General features: G+C 39.0%; 1 protein-coding gene across 2 annotated transcripts; it reads left to right on the top strand.

Annotated features, from left to right (window-relative positions):
* Nucleotides 1-135: 135 nt before the first annotated feature.
* ccdc13 (coiled-coil domain containing 13) lies at nucleotides 136-16,362 on the top strand. Of its 2 annotated transcripts, none has more exons than XM_051952840.1 (13): nucleotides 136-1,235; nucleotides 1,768-1,952; nucleotides 2,046-2,194; nucleotides 2,279-2,421; nucleotides 2,528-2,611; nucleotides 2,721-2,834; nucleotides 2,952-3,056; nucleotides 3,176-3,346; nucleotides 3,430-3,606; nucleotides 3,982-4,179; nucleotides 4,276-4,386; nucleotides 8,165-8,277; nucleotides 8,358-16,362. In XM_051952840.1, the coding sequence occupies exons 2-12, from the start codon at nucleotides 1,771-1,773 to the stop codon at nucleotides 8,219-8,221; spliced, it is 1,491 nt and encodes a 496-aa protein (XP_051808800.1). In that variant the 5' UTR covers nucleotides 136-1,235; nucleotides 1,768-1,770; the 3' UTR covers nucleotides 8,222-8,277; nucleotides 8,358-16,362. The 2 variants fall into 2 exon arrangements, with proteins under 2 accessions (XP_051808800.1, XP_051808799.1); XM_051952839.1 differs by having other exon boundaries at nucleotides 2,718-2,834.
* Nucleotides 16,363-17,202: the final 840 nt, after the last annotated feature.

Here is a 17,202-nt window from a genome sequence, read left to right as displayed (position 1 = left end):
CTAAAATTCTGTTGTTTATGTTATGGAACCTCTGAAAATGTGTTTTGTGTTGATTACGCAACTCTAAGTTCAGTTTTTTGATTGGTGTATTATACCATTATATGTGTGGCAATCTGGGTTTTTAGTGCAACTGTAAACAGGTAAGGCTGCACTACAAAGACTTGTCTGCATTATGTAATAAACTCAACACCAGCATTAAGATAAGATAAGATAAGATAAGATAAGATAAGATAGACTTTATTGATCTCACAAAGGAGACATTTACCGTTACAGGGCTCTTAGAAACAAAAAACAGAGGAGTGCAAAAGTCACGAAAGTGCAAGAACAGATTGCACAATGACCATGAAGTTCTCTTAAAAAGTCTCAACAACTGTACCATCAAAAACTTCTCTGTGTACATTAGGTGTCCCAAAAATTTCAAACCATGCCGCATTTCTAAACATTATCTTTCCACTCCTATCAAAACACCTTCCCTGCTCTCCCTAACTAGTACAACGATGTATTACACTTTGAAACTTTTCCTTCAAACAGGAGATACAGTGGCAAAATCTTTGAATGTACTGAGGCATCGTGACTTTGCAACTCCTGTGAAAATGAGTATTAGACAGCAGCTATCTAATATCAAGTAAATATTGCACAACTTCCTTGTATCAGGTTACGGCACATACTGCATGAATCCCATGCATCTGTTTAATTTAATACAACAACACAAAAGAGTACACAGGATGTACCTCTAGTCATTATCCTCTAACCTAAAGTTTTATGGTAACAAACAAGATTACTGATCTGTTGTATATTTTACCTGTTTATATGGTTTGGGCCTACAGCTTGTTTGTGAAGCAGCTCCCTCCTTGCTATCATTTAGGATATTTCTCTTTTTTTAGGATATTTCTCAATGATAAAGGCTTCAATCTAGGTTTTGTATTTCCCCAATAAAATTAATTGTATTTAAGAAGTTACATCTGTTGTTTCAAGCTGATTTTTCTCTTCATTTCCCGCATTTTTAATGCGCCAAAACTATTAGCTCGAAACATAACATACAGATGAGCGTCTTTTGGTTTCTATGACTACAATTCTGTTCCCGCGAGATTTTGTTCTAGCTCCCTGGAGGGACGTTGCTATGGGTACAGGAGCGTCGCTGTCGGTGAGGAAGTTGTTTCTTCACCTCCAGTACAAAACAATGCGGTAATTAGTGACTAATTTGTTTACAAGTGCGGTACTTGGGTAAACGGCAGGTGAGTTCTTTTCTTTTTCTACATCTTTAAGGTAGGAAGGAGTTGGAAAGTTTTGTTTGAAGTTCTGAGAGATTATTACGCCTTCACAGTACTCAAATGGTCAAAAACGTCGTTATCTCGGAAATTCTGGTGTCCATTTCAATGTGTTTCGACCTGTAGCCTACCGAATTTAAGCTAGCAATGTGACCAACCCTAGGCCTGACAGTCAGATAAGCTTCTATGCCTTAAAGACTCACTTATTAGGAAGAACTATGTAGACGAAGACCCTTGTTTGCTACTACTTTTACAGGTATTTACAGGTAGGCTTTTTGTTTGCTACTACTTTTATAGGTATTCAAGCTTTTTGATTTAGAGAAATATTAACTGGTGGAGTTAGTTTGGCAGCTAAAACAAGTGCTGAAAACTATCACATCACTACTGCAGGATACATATTCCAGACAATATTCATAGTGTAACATGATATTTAGTAATGATTACTATTTTCTTTTTCCACTTTAAGTTCATTGTTTTCTCCTTGTCCCACATATCATAGATAATGGAGCATGATGATCAGCTGGAGGACTTGCGGCGTCAGTTCCAAGCACTGCAAAAACAACAGGAGAAAAGGAAACTAGACAGGAAAAAAGAGAAAGAACCAGGTAGGCCTATTCTCAGTGGTGTCCAGGACAGTTTGGATCTATCTACGCAAAGTGCTCAGGCAGACGGTCCCAACGACAGGTGAGTGGTAACTGGGATGAAATGAATGTTTCTGAAAGTTTACTACCAAGATGCTTGGCAGTTGTAGTGTTCATTTTACCTGCCTTTCTGTAGGCTGTTGCAGAGTGAGAATCAGGCATTGCTGGACCAGCTGAGAGAGCTAAAGGATGAAAACGGTCGGCTCTTCAAACTTCTGAGTGAAAAAGATTTTGAAATTAAACACCTGAAGAAGAAACGACAAGAAGAAAGACTGGCTTTAGCAGGTATAATGCTGTGAGTTGATTTAGTTTTGCATAGCAGTGTTACAGATACATAACAGCCTCTTCTTGCCTCTTTCGCTCATTTAGACACATCGGGGTTGGCAGGAGCTGCAGCTGCCACCAAGATTGTTGAGCTGTCCAAGAAGAACAGACAGCTCTGTGCTGAAATTGAGCAAGAAAAGATTAAAACCAAGCAAAATAGCAACAGAATCAAAGAGCTGGAGAAAGAGGTTAAGTTTTGTATCATACAGCTTATTGTATAAAAAGTCATCACAGCACAGGTGTTACAAATTACTTTTTACCTATGTAATGAATATGTTATGCCCCTTTCTGTAGCTGCAGGCTGCTTTGGTACATTCACCACCTGGGCAAAAAACTGACATAAAGTCACTGGATAAGAGCTTATCTGAAGGCTGTGAGGTAAACATTTATCAAGAAACCCATTAAAAAGTTTATACTGTTGTCTTCCTAATTGAAATGACGGATGCTCAACCAGGGTCGTACATACGTTGCTTGTTCTCAAAAGCAGGAAAGTCCATTGGTCAAATCTCTGCAGGAAAAATTAGCAGCTGCCCAGCTGAAAGTGACCGAGTATCGCAACCAGGTTCAGTCTGCCAAACAGGAGTTGAAAGTAGCCCAGAAGGTAGGAGATCTACCTTTTTTTCATGCCTTAACTGTATTTGCTTGAGAAGAACATCCAATAGATGCATCATAATTAATCACCAGTGACCTCTGGATTCTCATATACAAACTGCTTCAGGTTTTGGTCAGTGAGATTGGAGAGGAGGTCAACCTTCAGCAGTTACTCAGCTGCCCTGGGAACTTCAGAGGTCGCTCACAGCAGATACTGGCTCTTCAGACAAGGGTAAGGTTAAAACTCAATGATGCCATGCTTTTCAAAAAGACACAGCAACAGATATAAAATTGCAGAAGTAAAACAAACACCTGAATTCTACATGAACAAAATGTGGCATTGTACGACAGGTGCGGGACCTTGAACAGCAGCTGAACCAGTCAACTCAGCAGAGACAGTCAACTGTCCAGAGTCTAGAGGACGAATTTCTGGGCACAGGTGTCCCTCAGAAAACCTCTCCTCAAGACAGGAACTTCAGCTACATCCGCACCATCGAGAAGGAGAAGAGGGAAACCTTTGAGGTGTGTAAACAGTAATTGTAATTAAACTAAAATATGAATCTGTCATTGTACCAAAAACCCTGCTGTTTTCTGTAACTGTGCAGCGGATCTCAGCAGACTATGAGGCCCTCTTGAAAGAACATGAGGATGTAAAGAAAAAGCTGGAAGCCTCCAAAGCCAGAAGCAGTTCTCTATCCTTTGAAATGAAAACTTTGAAGGGCCAGATCTCCATCCTACTAGACAAGGGCAAACACGATGATGAGCTTGTGGAAGCTCTGTTGGTAAGAAATAAATAAGTAGTTGTATTTATAAAGGCGTATCCTCTAAAATGCTTGAAAAATTGAATTTAAGTCTTTCAGTCATAGGCTACTATTCAAACTGCTAAAACTTGTTTGCAATAGTAATATGAAGCTCTTCTCATGGGATCCATGGATCAATGTCTATTTTAAAGCTGATCAGACATTTTGGTGTTAAGAAGTAAATACTCCATTAAAACACTGAAATGTTCTACAGAACAATAGTTTTATTAAATACACAATTCAGCAGAAACTTTATTTCACACAACATGCCACAAAGAAGAGATGGGAGGGATTTCTGCACTGTATGGGTGGGTGATTTACTACATCACACTCACCTATTTTTTGTATCTGTGACAGAAACAGCAGACTCAGATGCAGAAGATGCTGATGCAGCTCAGCCAACAGCAGAACGTACAGAACAAGAAAACACAGAGACAGCAGGTGAACAGCGAGGCTTCAGAGCAGAATACTGTCATCCAGAAGCTTCAGAAGATGGTTGCTGAGAAAGACGCCCAGATCAAAGAACTACAGGAAAGCCAGCAACTCTCTGAAAAGGTAAAAAAAAGAATAAAGGAGCAAATTTGTTTTTTTTGTTTGTTTGTTTGTTTGTTTTTCGCTGTCTCTATGTCACTGAGACATTACTTATTACAGGTAGTGAAGGAAGACGATGGGGACGTACAGCGCAGCAAGACAACAAGTTGCAATTCAGGATTTTCTCCTGAAGAGGGAGACATTAGCAAAGGATTCGCATCTTCGGGCCAGGTGTGTTGAGGGTTTTCATGCTAAATGATCATTGAAGTATATACACTAGCAGTCAAAAGTTTGGATACACCTGCTTATTCAGTGTTTTTCTTTATTTTTTACTACTTTCTATATTGTAAGTGCATACTGAAGATGTCACAACTATGAAGCAAGATATATGGAATCATGTAACAAACAAGAAATTGTGAAATAACTCTATTTCTGTATAAAATATGTGTTATATGTCAGATTCCTCAAAGCAGCTACCCTTTGCTTTGACTACTTCTTTGCACACTCTTGCCATTCTCTCAGTGACCTGAAATGGTTTTCACTTCACAGGTGTGTCTTGTCAAAGTTAATTTCTGGAATTTTGTGTCTTCTTAATTAATAGTGTTAGGATCATCAGTTGTGTTGTGAGAAGTCAGGTTGGTACACACCTGACAGACCTGTCTGACAACTGTTAGAATCCATATTGTGGCAAGAACCAATCAGCTCAGTAAAGAGAAACAACAATCGATCATTACTTTAAGAACTGAAGGTCAGTCAGCCTGGAAAATTGCAGAAACTTTGAAGTATCCCCAAGTGCAGTCACAAAAACCATCAAGTGCTATGACAAAACTGGTTCACATGAGGACCCAGTGTAGCGGACGCTATAATGTATTGTTTACAGGTTACTATGACAACTAGAGGTATGAGTTTCTTCATCAATTGGTTTATAATGGCACGGCTGTTTAGAGAAATAAGTAACATTATATTGTAGTTTGGAATGTTTATTTTATTTGTACTTACGTGCTTAAAAGAAAACATTTATTTATCTGTTTGTTTGTTTTTTTGCTTTGATAAGTTACGTGATCGCACGACCCGGAAGAGCATGTAGCGGAAGTGCAGGTAAAAAAAAAGTAGCGGGAGAACGGGAGAGATGTACGTGAAGCGGCAACGGGAGCAGATAAAGAGGTTGTAAAACAGCAATTAAGAGACAAGGACTCCCTCAAATATCATTCTACTGCTGGTCAAACAGGCGCACACGTTTTCACGGTGTTCCATGGCTGCCACGACCTGAAAGAAAGGAATAAATTACCGTGGACATCAGTACGAAGCGTGAAGTCCTTTTTGAGCAGACCACAGTAATTACACCCAGGAAAGGAAGACCAAGAGTCATCTCTGCTGCTGAGGACAAGTTCATTTGAGTCACCAACCTCAAAAATTGCAAGTAAACAACACCTGAGATTAGAGCCCAGAAAAATATCTCTACATCAACTGTTTGACTGTTCAGAGGAGACTGACCAGTCAGGCCTTTATGGTCAAATAGCTGCTAAGAAAGCACTGCTAAGGAAAAGCAACAAGCAAAAGAGATATGTTTGGACCAAGAAACACAAGGAATGGACATTAGACCAGTGGTAATCTGTGCTTTGGTCTGATGAGTCCAAATTTGAGATCTTTGGTTCCACCTTCTGTGTCTTTGTGTGACACAGAAAAGATGAATGGATGGTATCTACATGCATGATTCTGACCGTGAAGCATGGAGGAGGAGGTGTGATGGTGTATGGGTGCTTTGCTGGCGACACTGTTGGGGATTTATTCAAAACTGAAGTCATACTGAGCCAACATGGCTACCACAGCATCCTGCAGCAACATGTCATCACATCTGGTTTGTGTTTAGTTGGACCATCATTTATTTTTCAACAGGACAATGACTCCAAACACACCTCCAGGCTGTGTAAGGGCTATTAGACCAAGATGGAGAGTGATGGAGTGATGCGTCAGGTGACCTGGCCTCCACAGTCACCTGACCTAAACCCAATCCAGATGGTTTGGGGTGAGATGGACCACAGAGGGAAGGTAAAAGAGCCAACAAGTGCTCAGCATCTCTGGGAACTCCTTCAAGACTGTTGGAAAAACCATTTCAGGTGACTACCTCATGAAGCTCATGGAGAGAATGCCAAGAGTGTGCAAAGCAGTAATCAAAGCAAAGGATGTCTACTTTGAAGAATCTAAAATATAAAACATGTTTCGCCTTATCTCACACTTTTTTTGTTTATTACAAAATTCCATATGTGTTCATTGCTAGTTTTGATGCCTTCAGTGAGAATCTAACATGTAAACAGTTGTGAGAATAAAGAAAAATCATTAAATTAGAAGGTGTGACTTTTGACTGACAGTGTATCTACATATATATACACTACTGTTCAAAAGTTTGGGGTCACTCAGGCCATTTCATGTTTTCCATGAAAATGCACACTTTAATTCATGTGTTAAAATAATTGCACAAAGGTTTTCTAATCATCAGTTGTTCCTCTGTAACCCTATGTAGATATTCCATTAAAAATCAGCCGTTTCCAACTAGAATAGTCATTTACCACATTAACAATGTCTAGGCTGTATTTCTGATTCATTTAATGTTATCTTAGTTATAAAAAAATGCTTTTCTTTCAAAAATAAGGACATTTCTAACTGCCCCCAACTTTTGAAGTGTGTATATATAGTTAGTTTCCTCGACCAGAATTAGTCACTGACTGTAACTAATACTGTCAATTTGTAATTGTTTATACATCTTAAGTAAATCTTGCCTTACTGGTTTAGAATAACTGAGTTCTAAGGCATCTTTTCTGGTAAGAAGAAGGGTTAATAATTCACTCTGTCTAATAGGGGACTTTCTGTAATCAGGCTATTGATTTTTTGTGATGGTTTCCACTTTTGTTGTTGTGGTCTTCAGGGAATAATATGATTGACTGTCATCTTTTTTCCAGCTCGATTTCTAAATTTGGTCATACACTGGTGTAGTCTGCTGTGAGGAGTAGTACAGAACTCTAGTAAGTGGACATAAAAATTGCCTATCCTTATCTATGTATCCCTGTAAAATTCTCTATCTGGACGATATCTAGGAGCTGCTCAAAGACCCACAAGCAAAAAATAATGTACCGCAGCCAATTTTCTGTATTTGCTTTCAAATTTATTGCTTAGAGTTTCTTACAGTCAGTTGGTGTTGAAATATGCATAATGGAGAAGCATAGATTGAAAAATATCACTTCATCTGTTGCCTAGAAAACAATTTTTTATTGATTCTAGCAGAATACAAAAACAGATAAACACTTTATGCCAGCGGCTGATGGAGTGTGAGATTGTTTAGACAACAGCACTCAGATACAGCATCATTATGTTGCCGCTGTTGGCTTATAGGCGGCTCATCCAAAACGGTTTTGAAGGACTATTTCTTTCTTGTTCTGAGTAAAAATTATCCATCATATGTGTCTAATAAAATGTCAGTAAAATCTATATCGCAACAAAAGTCCCAGAAGAGAAAGTAGTCGTGCACGAAGAATTTGTTTGCAGGTATGCAACACCCAAATGATTCACATGAGGAGCAGTGAAATATTGTTCTTTATATATTCAATTCACACTCTTGATATTTTTGTGCAGCACAAAAAACAAAATGATACCAAAGGGGTGAATGTGGATGAAAGCGTCAAATTCAAACATTCAGTTGATTTATTCATGTTCATTTCAAAGTCTTCTTCTCTGAGAAGGTTGTTTCTATCACTGGCTGTCATTATTTATTTATTGTATAATCAAAAACATTAACTGAGGGGTGCACTAAAACTCTAGTGAGAAGTTGTATATGAAATTACTTCAAGTTATCAAGCTAATTATTGTTTCAACAAGTACATACAATATACAAGTGTACCTCTTTACATCTCTTTGTCAGTCTACAGCTTCAATAGCCCATCTCTGCAGTCTCTATCAGATACATTTCATTATTTTAATCCAACTGTCAAAAATGTAATTTGTTTGAATCTTCTAGAGAGAAAGAGCTAAACCTGATGCATTTGGATGCAGAGCAGGAGGCAGTGATGCTTGAGCTGTAGTCGGAGAGGACAAAATTAGATTCAAAGTACGGACTGCGCATTCAGCATGGTAAGGACTGATATGCCATGGCTCAGTGACACCATGATGTGACAGTGTCAGAAGATTTTCATCTTTTGCTGTTTTTCTAGCGCTCATCAAATTCCCCCTTATCCGTCTGTCTCGTGGCTACACTCCGTCCCTCATGAGCCGTGTCCTTCAGCACCAGGAGTTTTGGATTCTGAGCAGCAGGATAATAAACTGTCCAACAATCCAGATGGCAGTTGTAAATATTTCTCGTTTATAACTTTGACAGCACTGGAGATATCTTGAACCGGCTCTGAAATCATCCAATTTTTTGCTTTTCCATGTATAAAATTTAACCAGGCGACAGAGATACTGATGTGCAGCTCTGGACACGCTGCCTCAGACAGCACTCGTTCAGCCCGTCATGTTTGGGCTGCACAGTGATGTTCATGTTACTCTCGTATGTTGTCTCCTGGCTGGTCATTCAAGGAAATGGGGGCGCTGAGGGCATCCCTAAAGAGCACTCTCCACCATGGCCCTCAGCTCTGCAGTGACGTGATGAGGCAAGTCAAGCATGTGTTCCTGCAGGCTCTGTGACATCACAGACAAGACATTAACCAGGGGAAGTGGCTGGTCCCTGTTCAACCTCACTTCCAGCTGAGCCTACCTTCTCCTGTCACATGTGACAAACAGCAGCCTGCAGGAAACAAGCTCTCCTCCTCTGCCATACAGACATCATGTGGATGTCTGACGTCCCCTCCATTAATGCCCTTAAAGACTGTTTGTGGTGGTGCCTATGTGGAGTTGAGTAACCTCAGTTTAACAAGTTCAGCACCTTGAGTAGCACAGCTTTCAACTTAACCCTGATGGCATCAGACAAGGGTTCCTGGTGACTGCAGACATGTTTAATGCTGATAGGATGTTTCCCTGTGGTTTCATATCTTGTCTGCTTGCTGTTTTGTAAATGTCACCGCCACATTTTATGGAATAAATGCATGTTTTTTCTTCCATGGTAAATGCGTTATAGATATAGAAACCGTAATGTCTGTTTTTGAAGTATATATTTTTATAAGCTGAGAAACATCCAATTTGATCAGTGAAAGGAAACCAAAATCTTCACCAAATGTTTTGGATGCATTGTTTACCTTCATGGCTATGACTTTCCTAGATTTTTCCCCTTTTTTGGCTCCATTTGCTTGTACATAAACACTTGACAGGCCAGTCTAAATAGTAATCATCTCAGTTAAGTTCCCAAAAGTTTAATATTCCTGTTAAATATTACCACTAATTATTTCTGACTTGAAACCAGCTGTGTGGGAATAGCGGTTGCAAATAAATGCAGATTCAAGCTGCACAAACTCCCACTGTAGAGGTATAATACATTCCCCAGAGCGTGTCTCACATGTACAGCATGTGATCTCCGACTCTTCGTCCAAAAGGTTGTCTGGGTCTGCGCAGCCTAGTGGGAGTGGTCCCTATATTCATGCTAACATTATACTAACATCCGAGTTATTTTCTTCCGATGTAGCCAAAAGGGTTTCAGCACAAACCCCCTCCCTCTACTCCCTCTCCACATCACGCTTAATTTAAAACCATGGCTGAGTTAGTGTGCAGCTTCGAATACCGCACTATTTCTTCCAGGACCCTGTGGGAGATTGGCAGGTCCCCATTGGACTGAGCGCGAAAGTGCCACAAGACAAAAATATCAGAGTTTGGATGTGATGAAGAAAGCCTTTATGCTCAGAGTAACAAAAAACAGCTTGTGTTGAATACCTCCTGGATAGAAGGTGAGGCACTCTTTAATGCAGTAGAGTGAGATGTGTCATCGGAGGAGCAGATAAACCTCCTGATTAGATGCAGGATTTGGCAGATATGTATCACTTGTAGTAAAGTGCATCAGAAAGGGTGCTGATGGAGCAAATGCTTGTCATTGTCCCGAACTGCATCCGATTCCTGGAAAATGTTTCACTTAAAAACTTTGGTTGTTGTCTAAACTTGCTACTTCACTACTTTATATTCAGTCAGTGTTGGTGAATATGTAGAATATTTTACATAAAGTGTAACTGCTTTTTTTTTTTACGACGTAGTAGTTAATAGAAATGAGGGAGGCACTGCCAACTTTTCAAAGAGCTTTGAAATAAACCTCATTACTGTTGCATACTAATGTTACTGTGTAATTTCAGTTAATCAAATGTCAGATTAATACGACTACTTGTGTTGACTTAACTTATTTAAGAGTGTCATCACTTCCAAATAAATTACACTTCACCAAACAATTTTATTATTGTTTTATGTAGCTGTATTACGCAGAAAGGTGTAGATTTATTCCAAAATGCCCAATAACCCACCAAACCAAACACAAACTTATGTAAACACAGCATACGTAAACAGCCTCACCTATTTGTCATTCCAGGTTTGAATGACTCCTTTCTCCATCCTTCTCCTCAGAGGTATTCCCTCGTTCTGGACCAATGCTTCCTGCAGACCATTGACTGCATCCAGAAACTAAAGTAAATAGAGGAGCTGTGAACGCAGAGGTTAAAGTTAGCCATCAGTATATGAGGGATCTGTGAACTTTACTCAGGCCAGAAAACGGTTTGTGCCTCTATGAGTCCATTCATCTCTTGGTTGCCCCTCATTTACATGTAATGGAAAGAAAATAAACACCAGAGTCCTAATGTGCTCATTTACAGTAAGTAGAAATAAAGTAATGACTTGTTATCTTACCAAGACAGCCGTGAAGCAATGATAAGCACTTATTTTTGCAAGTGCTATGATCAAAGTCTACAGGATGTGTTAAATTGCTGTTGGAGCTGTTGTCACAAATCAAATGTGGAGGGGTTCACTACAGTCACCCACAATCCAGACAGAGGAGCTGAAGAGACAAGCTCTGTCAACACATTATCTGAACTGGATTCTCCTTTAAGCCTCTTGGTCTCTCATTTCAGGCTTTTGAAGTTACTCATCTTCAAATCTTGTTTTGCTTACAGTTCCCCAGTGTAGTGCAGTGAGTCGGTACTGTATCCTCTCTTCAGTAATTTTGTTCATTTCCAAAACTTTAAATACTAGTAGCATCACTAGATGGCAGTGTGGTTAGTCTAGCTCTGTGTGTCAACCACTGTCGATGTGTTTTTCCGACAGCAACTTGCAATTATGTGATCCAAAGACAAACATTTCAGTTTAATGTATACTTCATTTTTGGTGCACTGCAAACATCATTTCAGTGCATCATCAGTTTGTATAGCACTGTTTAACTGTTATTATCATGAGTCAGTTGTTTCATGGTGATTTTCTTGTTTGTGGAATAAATACAGTACCGTTCAAAAGTTTGGGGTCACTTAGAAACATGTCATTGACACTATGATAACGCCCAAAATGTATATGATAAATAGCAAACGGAAGCTTCAAGTTAAGCTATACAAAAACGCAAAAACATCAGAAGCCTCTTTTTGATTAACATTTTGCTTTAATTACTGTTTCACTATGATAGTAAGCATATACACTATCATTAAAGAGTTTGGCGTCAGTTAGAAATGTCCTTATTTTTGAAAGAAAAGCATTCTTTCAATTAAGATAACATTAAATTAATCAGAAATGCAGTCTAGACATTGTTAATGTGGTAAATGACTGTTCTAGCTGGAAGTGGCTGATTTTTAATGGAATATCTCCACAGGGGTACAGAGGAACATTTCCAGCAACCATCACTCCTGTGTTCTAATGCTACATTGTGTTAGTTAATGGTGTTGGAAGGCTAATTGATGATTAGAAAACCCTTGTGCAGTTATGTTAGCACATGAATCAAAGTGTGAGTTTCCATGGAAAACATGAAATGGCCTGGGTGACTCCAAGCTTTTGAACAGTAGTCTAAATACAATACTGATACAGAAGCATGTTTTAGTCTCCTTTGACAAAAAGAATTAAAAAAAAAAAAAAGAATGTACATTACAGCTTAACATACCAGCTGCATTTTTGATATAGAAAGACTCTGTAGGACAGCAGCGCAAAAGCACCGAGTGCAAACTGACACTAAAACAAACTAACTGAGCTATGGAGACAGCATTGCTCGGAAAACTGGAATGTTTTGACAAGCTGCAGCTCATCACACTCTGCCCTGCATTCTCTGCCGCTAAAAGCTGCCTCCCTCCTCCAATCACTGCAGTAACCTGGCCATCACTCTCGACTTGTGACTCTTTCTTGTCTTATCGTCTCATCCCCGCAACAATTTTCTCACTCTAAATTGAATTGCTTGCCACATTCTGTCAAACTTAAGAGCAATCAATTTCTTCAGGAAACAATCCACCTTGCTTCCAACTGCCGCGTCCGTGTTGATTTTTTGTTTTATTTCGGTATCTAGAGCTCTCCTCACAATGTTGCATTTTATTCTGCCTCCAAACCCTCTACTGTCAGAGAAGAAAGGCATGCAGTGTCTTGAAATATGTGTTACTAATCTAAGATACTGTAATGTGATAATGTACTGGAGTTGGAAGTTTGAATCATTGGTTGTGTCATGTGCAGATATCCTTAGTATTCCACCCTGCAGCTACGTAAAGCCTCTGCTGCTGACTTTAGCTGCGAGGCAGGAGCAGCAGTGATGTGAGAGGGCAGTCCCTTAACACATGAAATTGTTTAGCAAATGCCTTAACACATGCTGACACTATGACATTGACATTATGCTCACGAATATGATGACGATCAAAGAGATCAGCAGCCCCTGATAACAGGCTGCTGTTTATGTAGTTTTACTTTTATTTGTTCGCAGTAGAGAGAGGCAGAGATAATTGGGAGAGACAATGACACACCAGCTGAGACACAAAGAGACCAAGGAAGATGTTTATTGCTCAGAGAAATACTATATTTATGAATATCAATGTATGATTATTTGTTTTGATGCAGCAGTCACAAACACTGATTAGTAATTAATGCATCCTCACTGTGTCTGTGCAAGTTCACGTGCTACAGCTTTATGTAGTGGGTCATGTAAAGGCAGAATAGAGACAAAACAAGATGCTCTGTGATTCCATTCAATTCAAAAATGTGCATATGTTTTGCTTGTGTTGTATATCTCTTATGTGCCTGGTTCCTGGCATAAAGGAAATATACACTGTATTTCAGTTTTTACAGCAGGAACATCTTTGAAAAATATAGCACAGTTCCAGACTCCACCGCCTTTCTTGTCCTCTAACCCCTTGATACCAGGCATTAATGGTCCCAGCTGTGTTTATTCTATTACATAGGATTTAGCTCAGCAAATAGGATAGAAATGTCAAACATTCAGCTTGTCCCCTTTTGACTCTCAGTGTTACAATCAGACTAGTCATCTGACCTTCTGTGTTTAAGGCCTGGAGTTGCAACATGTCGATCTTGACCCAATTTTAACTCACACAAAATACAGCACAGGACAAGATAGTTATAGTAGTATGGGGGAAAAGATTCTGAAAAAAAAGCACATCTGTTCAACACATGTGATTTCATTTAATATTAGACAGAGATAACAAACAAAATAAAAAATGCAGTTTTTAAATGATGATTCATTAAAGAATTATTGAAAACCTATATTACCCCTGTGAAAAAGTAATTGCCCCCTTGAACCTAATAACTGGTTGATCTACCCTTGGCTACAACAACTGCAATCAAATGTTAGCATGTCATCAATCTTTTACACGGCCATTGAGAAATTGTGACCCACTCTTCTCTGCAGAATAGTTTTAATTCAGCCACATTAGATGGTTTTTGAGCATGAACGACTCTTTTAAAATCTTTCCACACCATCTCAGTTGGATTCAAGTCTGAACTTTGACTCAGTCACTTCAAAACCTTCATTTTATTCTTTTTGAGCCACTCAGAGGTGGACTTGCTTGTGTGCTTTGCGTCATTGTCATGCTGCATAATCCATTTGTGCTTGAGTTTTAGCTCATGAACTGATGCTGGATATTCTCCAGGGGGATTTTCTGATATAGAGCAGAATTCATGGCTCCATCAGTTATGACAAGTCGTCCAGGTCCTCAAACCATCACATTACCGCCACCATGTTTCACTGTTGGTTTGATGTTCTTCTTGTTCAATGCAGTATTAGCTTTATGTAACAGGACCCATGTCTTCCAAAAAGTTCCACCTTTGACTCATCAGTGCACAGGTTGTTATCCCAAAGTCGTAGGCCTCATCCAGATATTTGTTTTGCAAATGACATACAAACTTTTATGTTATTTTTGGTCAGTTGTGGTTTCTGGATCCATTTTTTGTCAATGTCTTCCTTACTCTGGAATCATGTTCACTGACTTTAATTGAGGCCAGTGAGGTCTGCTGTTCTTTTGATGTTTGTGTTCTTTTGTGGCCTCCTGGATTAGATATTGTTGTGCTCTTGGAGAAATGTTGGTAGACCAGCCACACCTGAGAAGGTTCACCACTGTTCTATGGTTTCTTTAGTACCAGTCATGTAATGTAAGGCTGTTGTTTCCTAGACACTCCGGCGCTTTTGAATTTTAGTCATAATGGTGCACTAAGGTGGTTAGCACTTTCGCCTTTCAGCAAAAAGATCCCCGGTTCGCATCCTTCCCAGGGTCTTTCTGCATGGAGTTTGCTTGTTCTGTCTGTGCATGTGTGGGTTTTCTCCAGGTACTCCGGCTTCCATCCACAGTCCAAAAGCATGCTGAGGTTAATTGGTAACTCTAAATTGTCCGTAGGTGTGACTGCGAGTATGATTGTTTGTCTCTATGTGTAGGCCTGTGCTAGACTGATGACCTGTCCAGAGTGTTCCCTGCCTTCACCGTAAGTCAGCTGGGATAGACTCCAGCCCCCCGCGACATTTGTCCCATACCAAAGTACATTTGACATATGTACATTGTATGGAGGTCATTAAATGTCACAGAAAACTTTATCTTGTCATGGGGCCTCTCCACTAGCTAAACTCCAACGGTACTCTCTGCATGACAGCACAGAACTATCAACAGTAAAAGGCAATAGTGCAACCAGGTCCAAAGGCTAATCTATAGTACTTCAAGTGTGTATTATGGGACTGGGTATTGGCAGGCTTTTAAAAAAAATATCGAATAATATATGTAATAAATATTAGATGACTGTGCATTTTATTTTTTATTTCAAACACACTTTTAGACACTCTGTATGCCTCCTTTGGTCCTCTTGGCAAATGCTCTTCTGGAAAAGGCATAAAAATCAGTTTTCTGCAGTTCTTTTCCATTTTTATTTATGTATTAATTTAATTTTTTTTTGCATTTTTGATCATGGAAAATGATCCGTCCCATCCGTACAAACCATAGTAGTGACCCATTTTATTTTTTATCATTAAAAGATAATAAATACACAAAGCAATTGAAAGGGAATTGAAAGGGAATAGGATGAGATAAAAACATTTACTTTCATTACTGATCTTCATGCTACTTTTATAAAATGATGAATGTGAATAAATTGTATTTCTGTGATCTGTGTTTGATTTCTGTCTTTTCTCCTGTCATCCAGATGTTCAGAGGGAGCTGATGCCACATCTGGTCCAGCAGTTGGAAGGTCTTGAAGTTCTCTGACTGAAGATGGTCCTCTCACTGGATTTAAGGTTCAGATGCTCAGGAACAAACTCCACCAATGAGTCAACAGGGAAGCTTTAGGTTTATTAAATGTTGCTATGAAGCATGAAGACTAAACTCTCCACAAGGACCCAAAATAAGTTGGACTTCTACATGAGAGCTTTAGTTATTCTTCATCTACTTCCTGAAAATTTTGGTCAATAAAAAAGACAAAAACTAATATTTTCAGCTGAACTAAAGACAGACTGCTCACATGTTGTGTTGTTGTAAACTTACTCTTTCAAATAAACAGCCTCCTGTTGGAGATTAGCCCTTTAACTGATGTTCTCATATTTGTGAAATTTAAGTTGTGATGGAACTGTTTCCTTGCAGAGGAAAAAGAAATGATAGTGTTGTTAGAAAGTGCAACACCTTTTATTGTATTTTTTTATTTTTTAAATTTAATATTTTTATTTCTTCTTTTATTTCATTTTTAAGGTTTGGATATCCTTGAACACTTATTTGAACAGAATATAGATTCTGATATTGCTGTAAAGAATAATGTTGGAGATGTGCACTCATGGTGAAATAAATCCGCATTGTGAAGCAACCCTTACTTGCACTGAATTGGAAATATTTTAGAAAAATACACTGAATTACAAGACAAGGCTAGAATTACATGATTTAATAGTAATAGGTCTTGATCTAAAGTGGGTCGGTCTGAGGCATGAAAGTCCAGGGCTGAAAATGAGTCCCACTCGGGCCCTGGTTCACTGCTGTCCTACCACTTTTTAATAATACGTTGAATGGTTCTTAACCTGATTTTAGTAGTTTCAGACATCTCCTTAGATGTTTTCTTTGCTTGATGCAGGCCAATAATTTGACCCTTTTGAGACAGATTAACATCCTTTCCCCGACTACAGGATATGTCTTCCAACGTGGTTGTTTAATGAGTGAGAAGCTCCTCACTGCATCAGCTCGGGCTAAACAAGTTGTTACCAGCTGAAACATATTCATCACTGCAGTAATAATTCACTTGAAGGCTCTTACCTATTTGCTTAGTTAAATCCAAGTGGCAACTTTTCTTTTTGGACAGGCAACGCAAATTATGCTCGGTGCTACAGTTTCTATGGTGATTACTGGACATCTCACGGTGTTTTTAGCTTATAAGAAAAATTTCAAAGGCTTGATATTTTATCACTGGCAATTAAAGACTCACACAGGGCTGGAGAAAATATTGGATGGACAACTATAATGACAGAATCCACTTTGATTAATGGCTTTTCATGTTAAGGGGCCTGTTAGACCTGCTCTGAGACATCAGTATGTTGCTTGAATCTATGTGAAACGCATTTCTATGCCGGATGTTTCAGTCACTCTATACAGACATTTCACCGAAACCTTTATGTAATCTCTGAGTGTAATCTTTCACTGATATAGCAGTAGATGGGAAAAT

The sequence above is a fragment of the Acanthochromis polyacanthus genome, chromosome 9, assembly GCF_021347895.1.
Source record: "Acanthochromis polyacanthus isolate Apoly-LR-REF ecotype Palm Island chromosome 9, KAUST_Apoly_ChrSc, whole genome shotgun sequence".
NCBI lineage: Eukaryota > Metazoa > Chordata > Actinopteri > Pomacentridae > Acanthochromis > Acanthochromis polyacanthus.
Note: the sequence above shows the minus strand (reverse complement) of the source record. Positions and strands in the feature narration are given on the sequence as shown.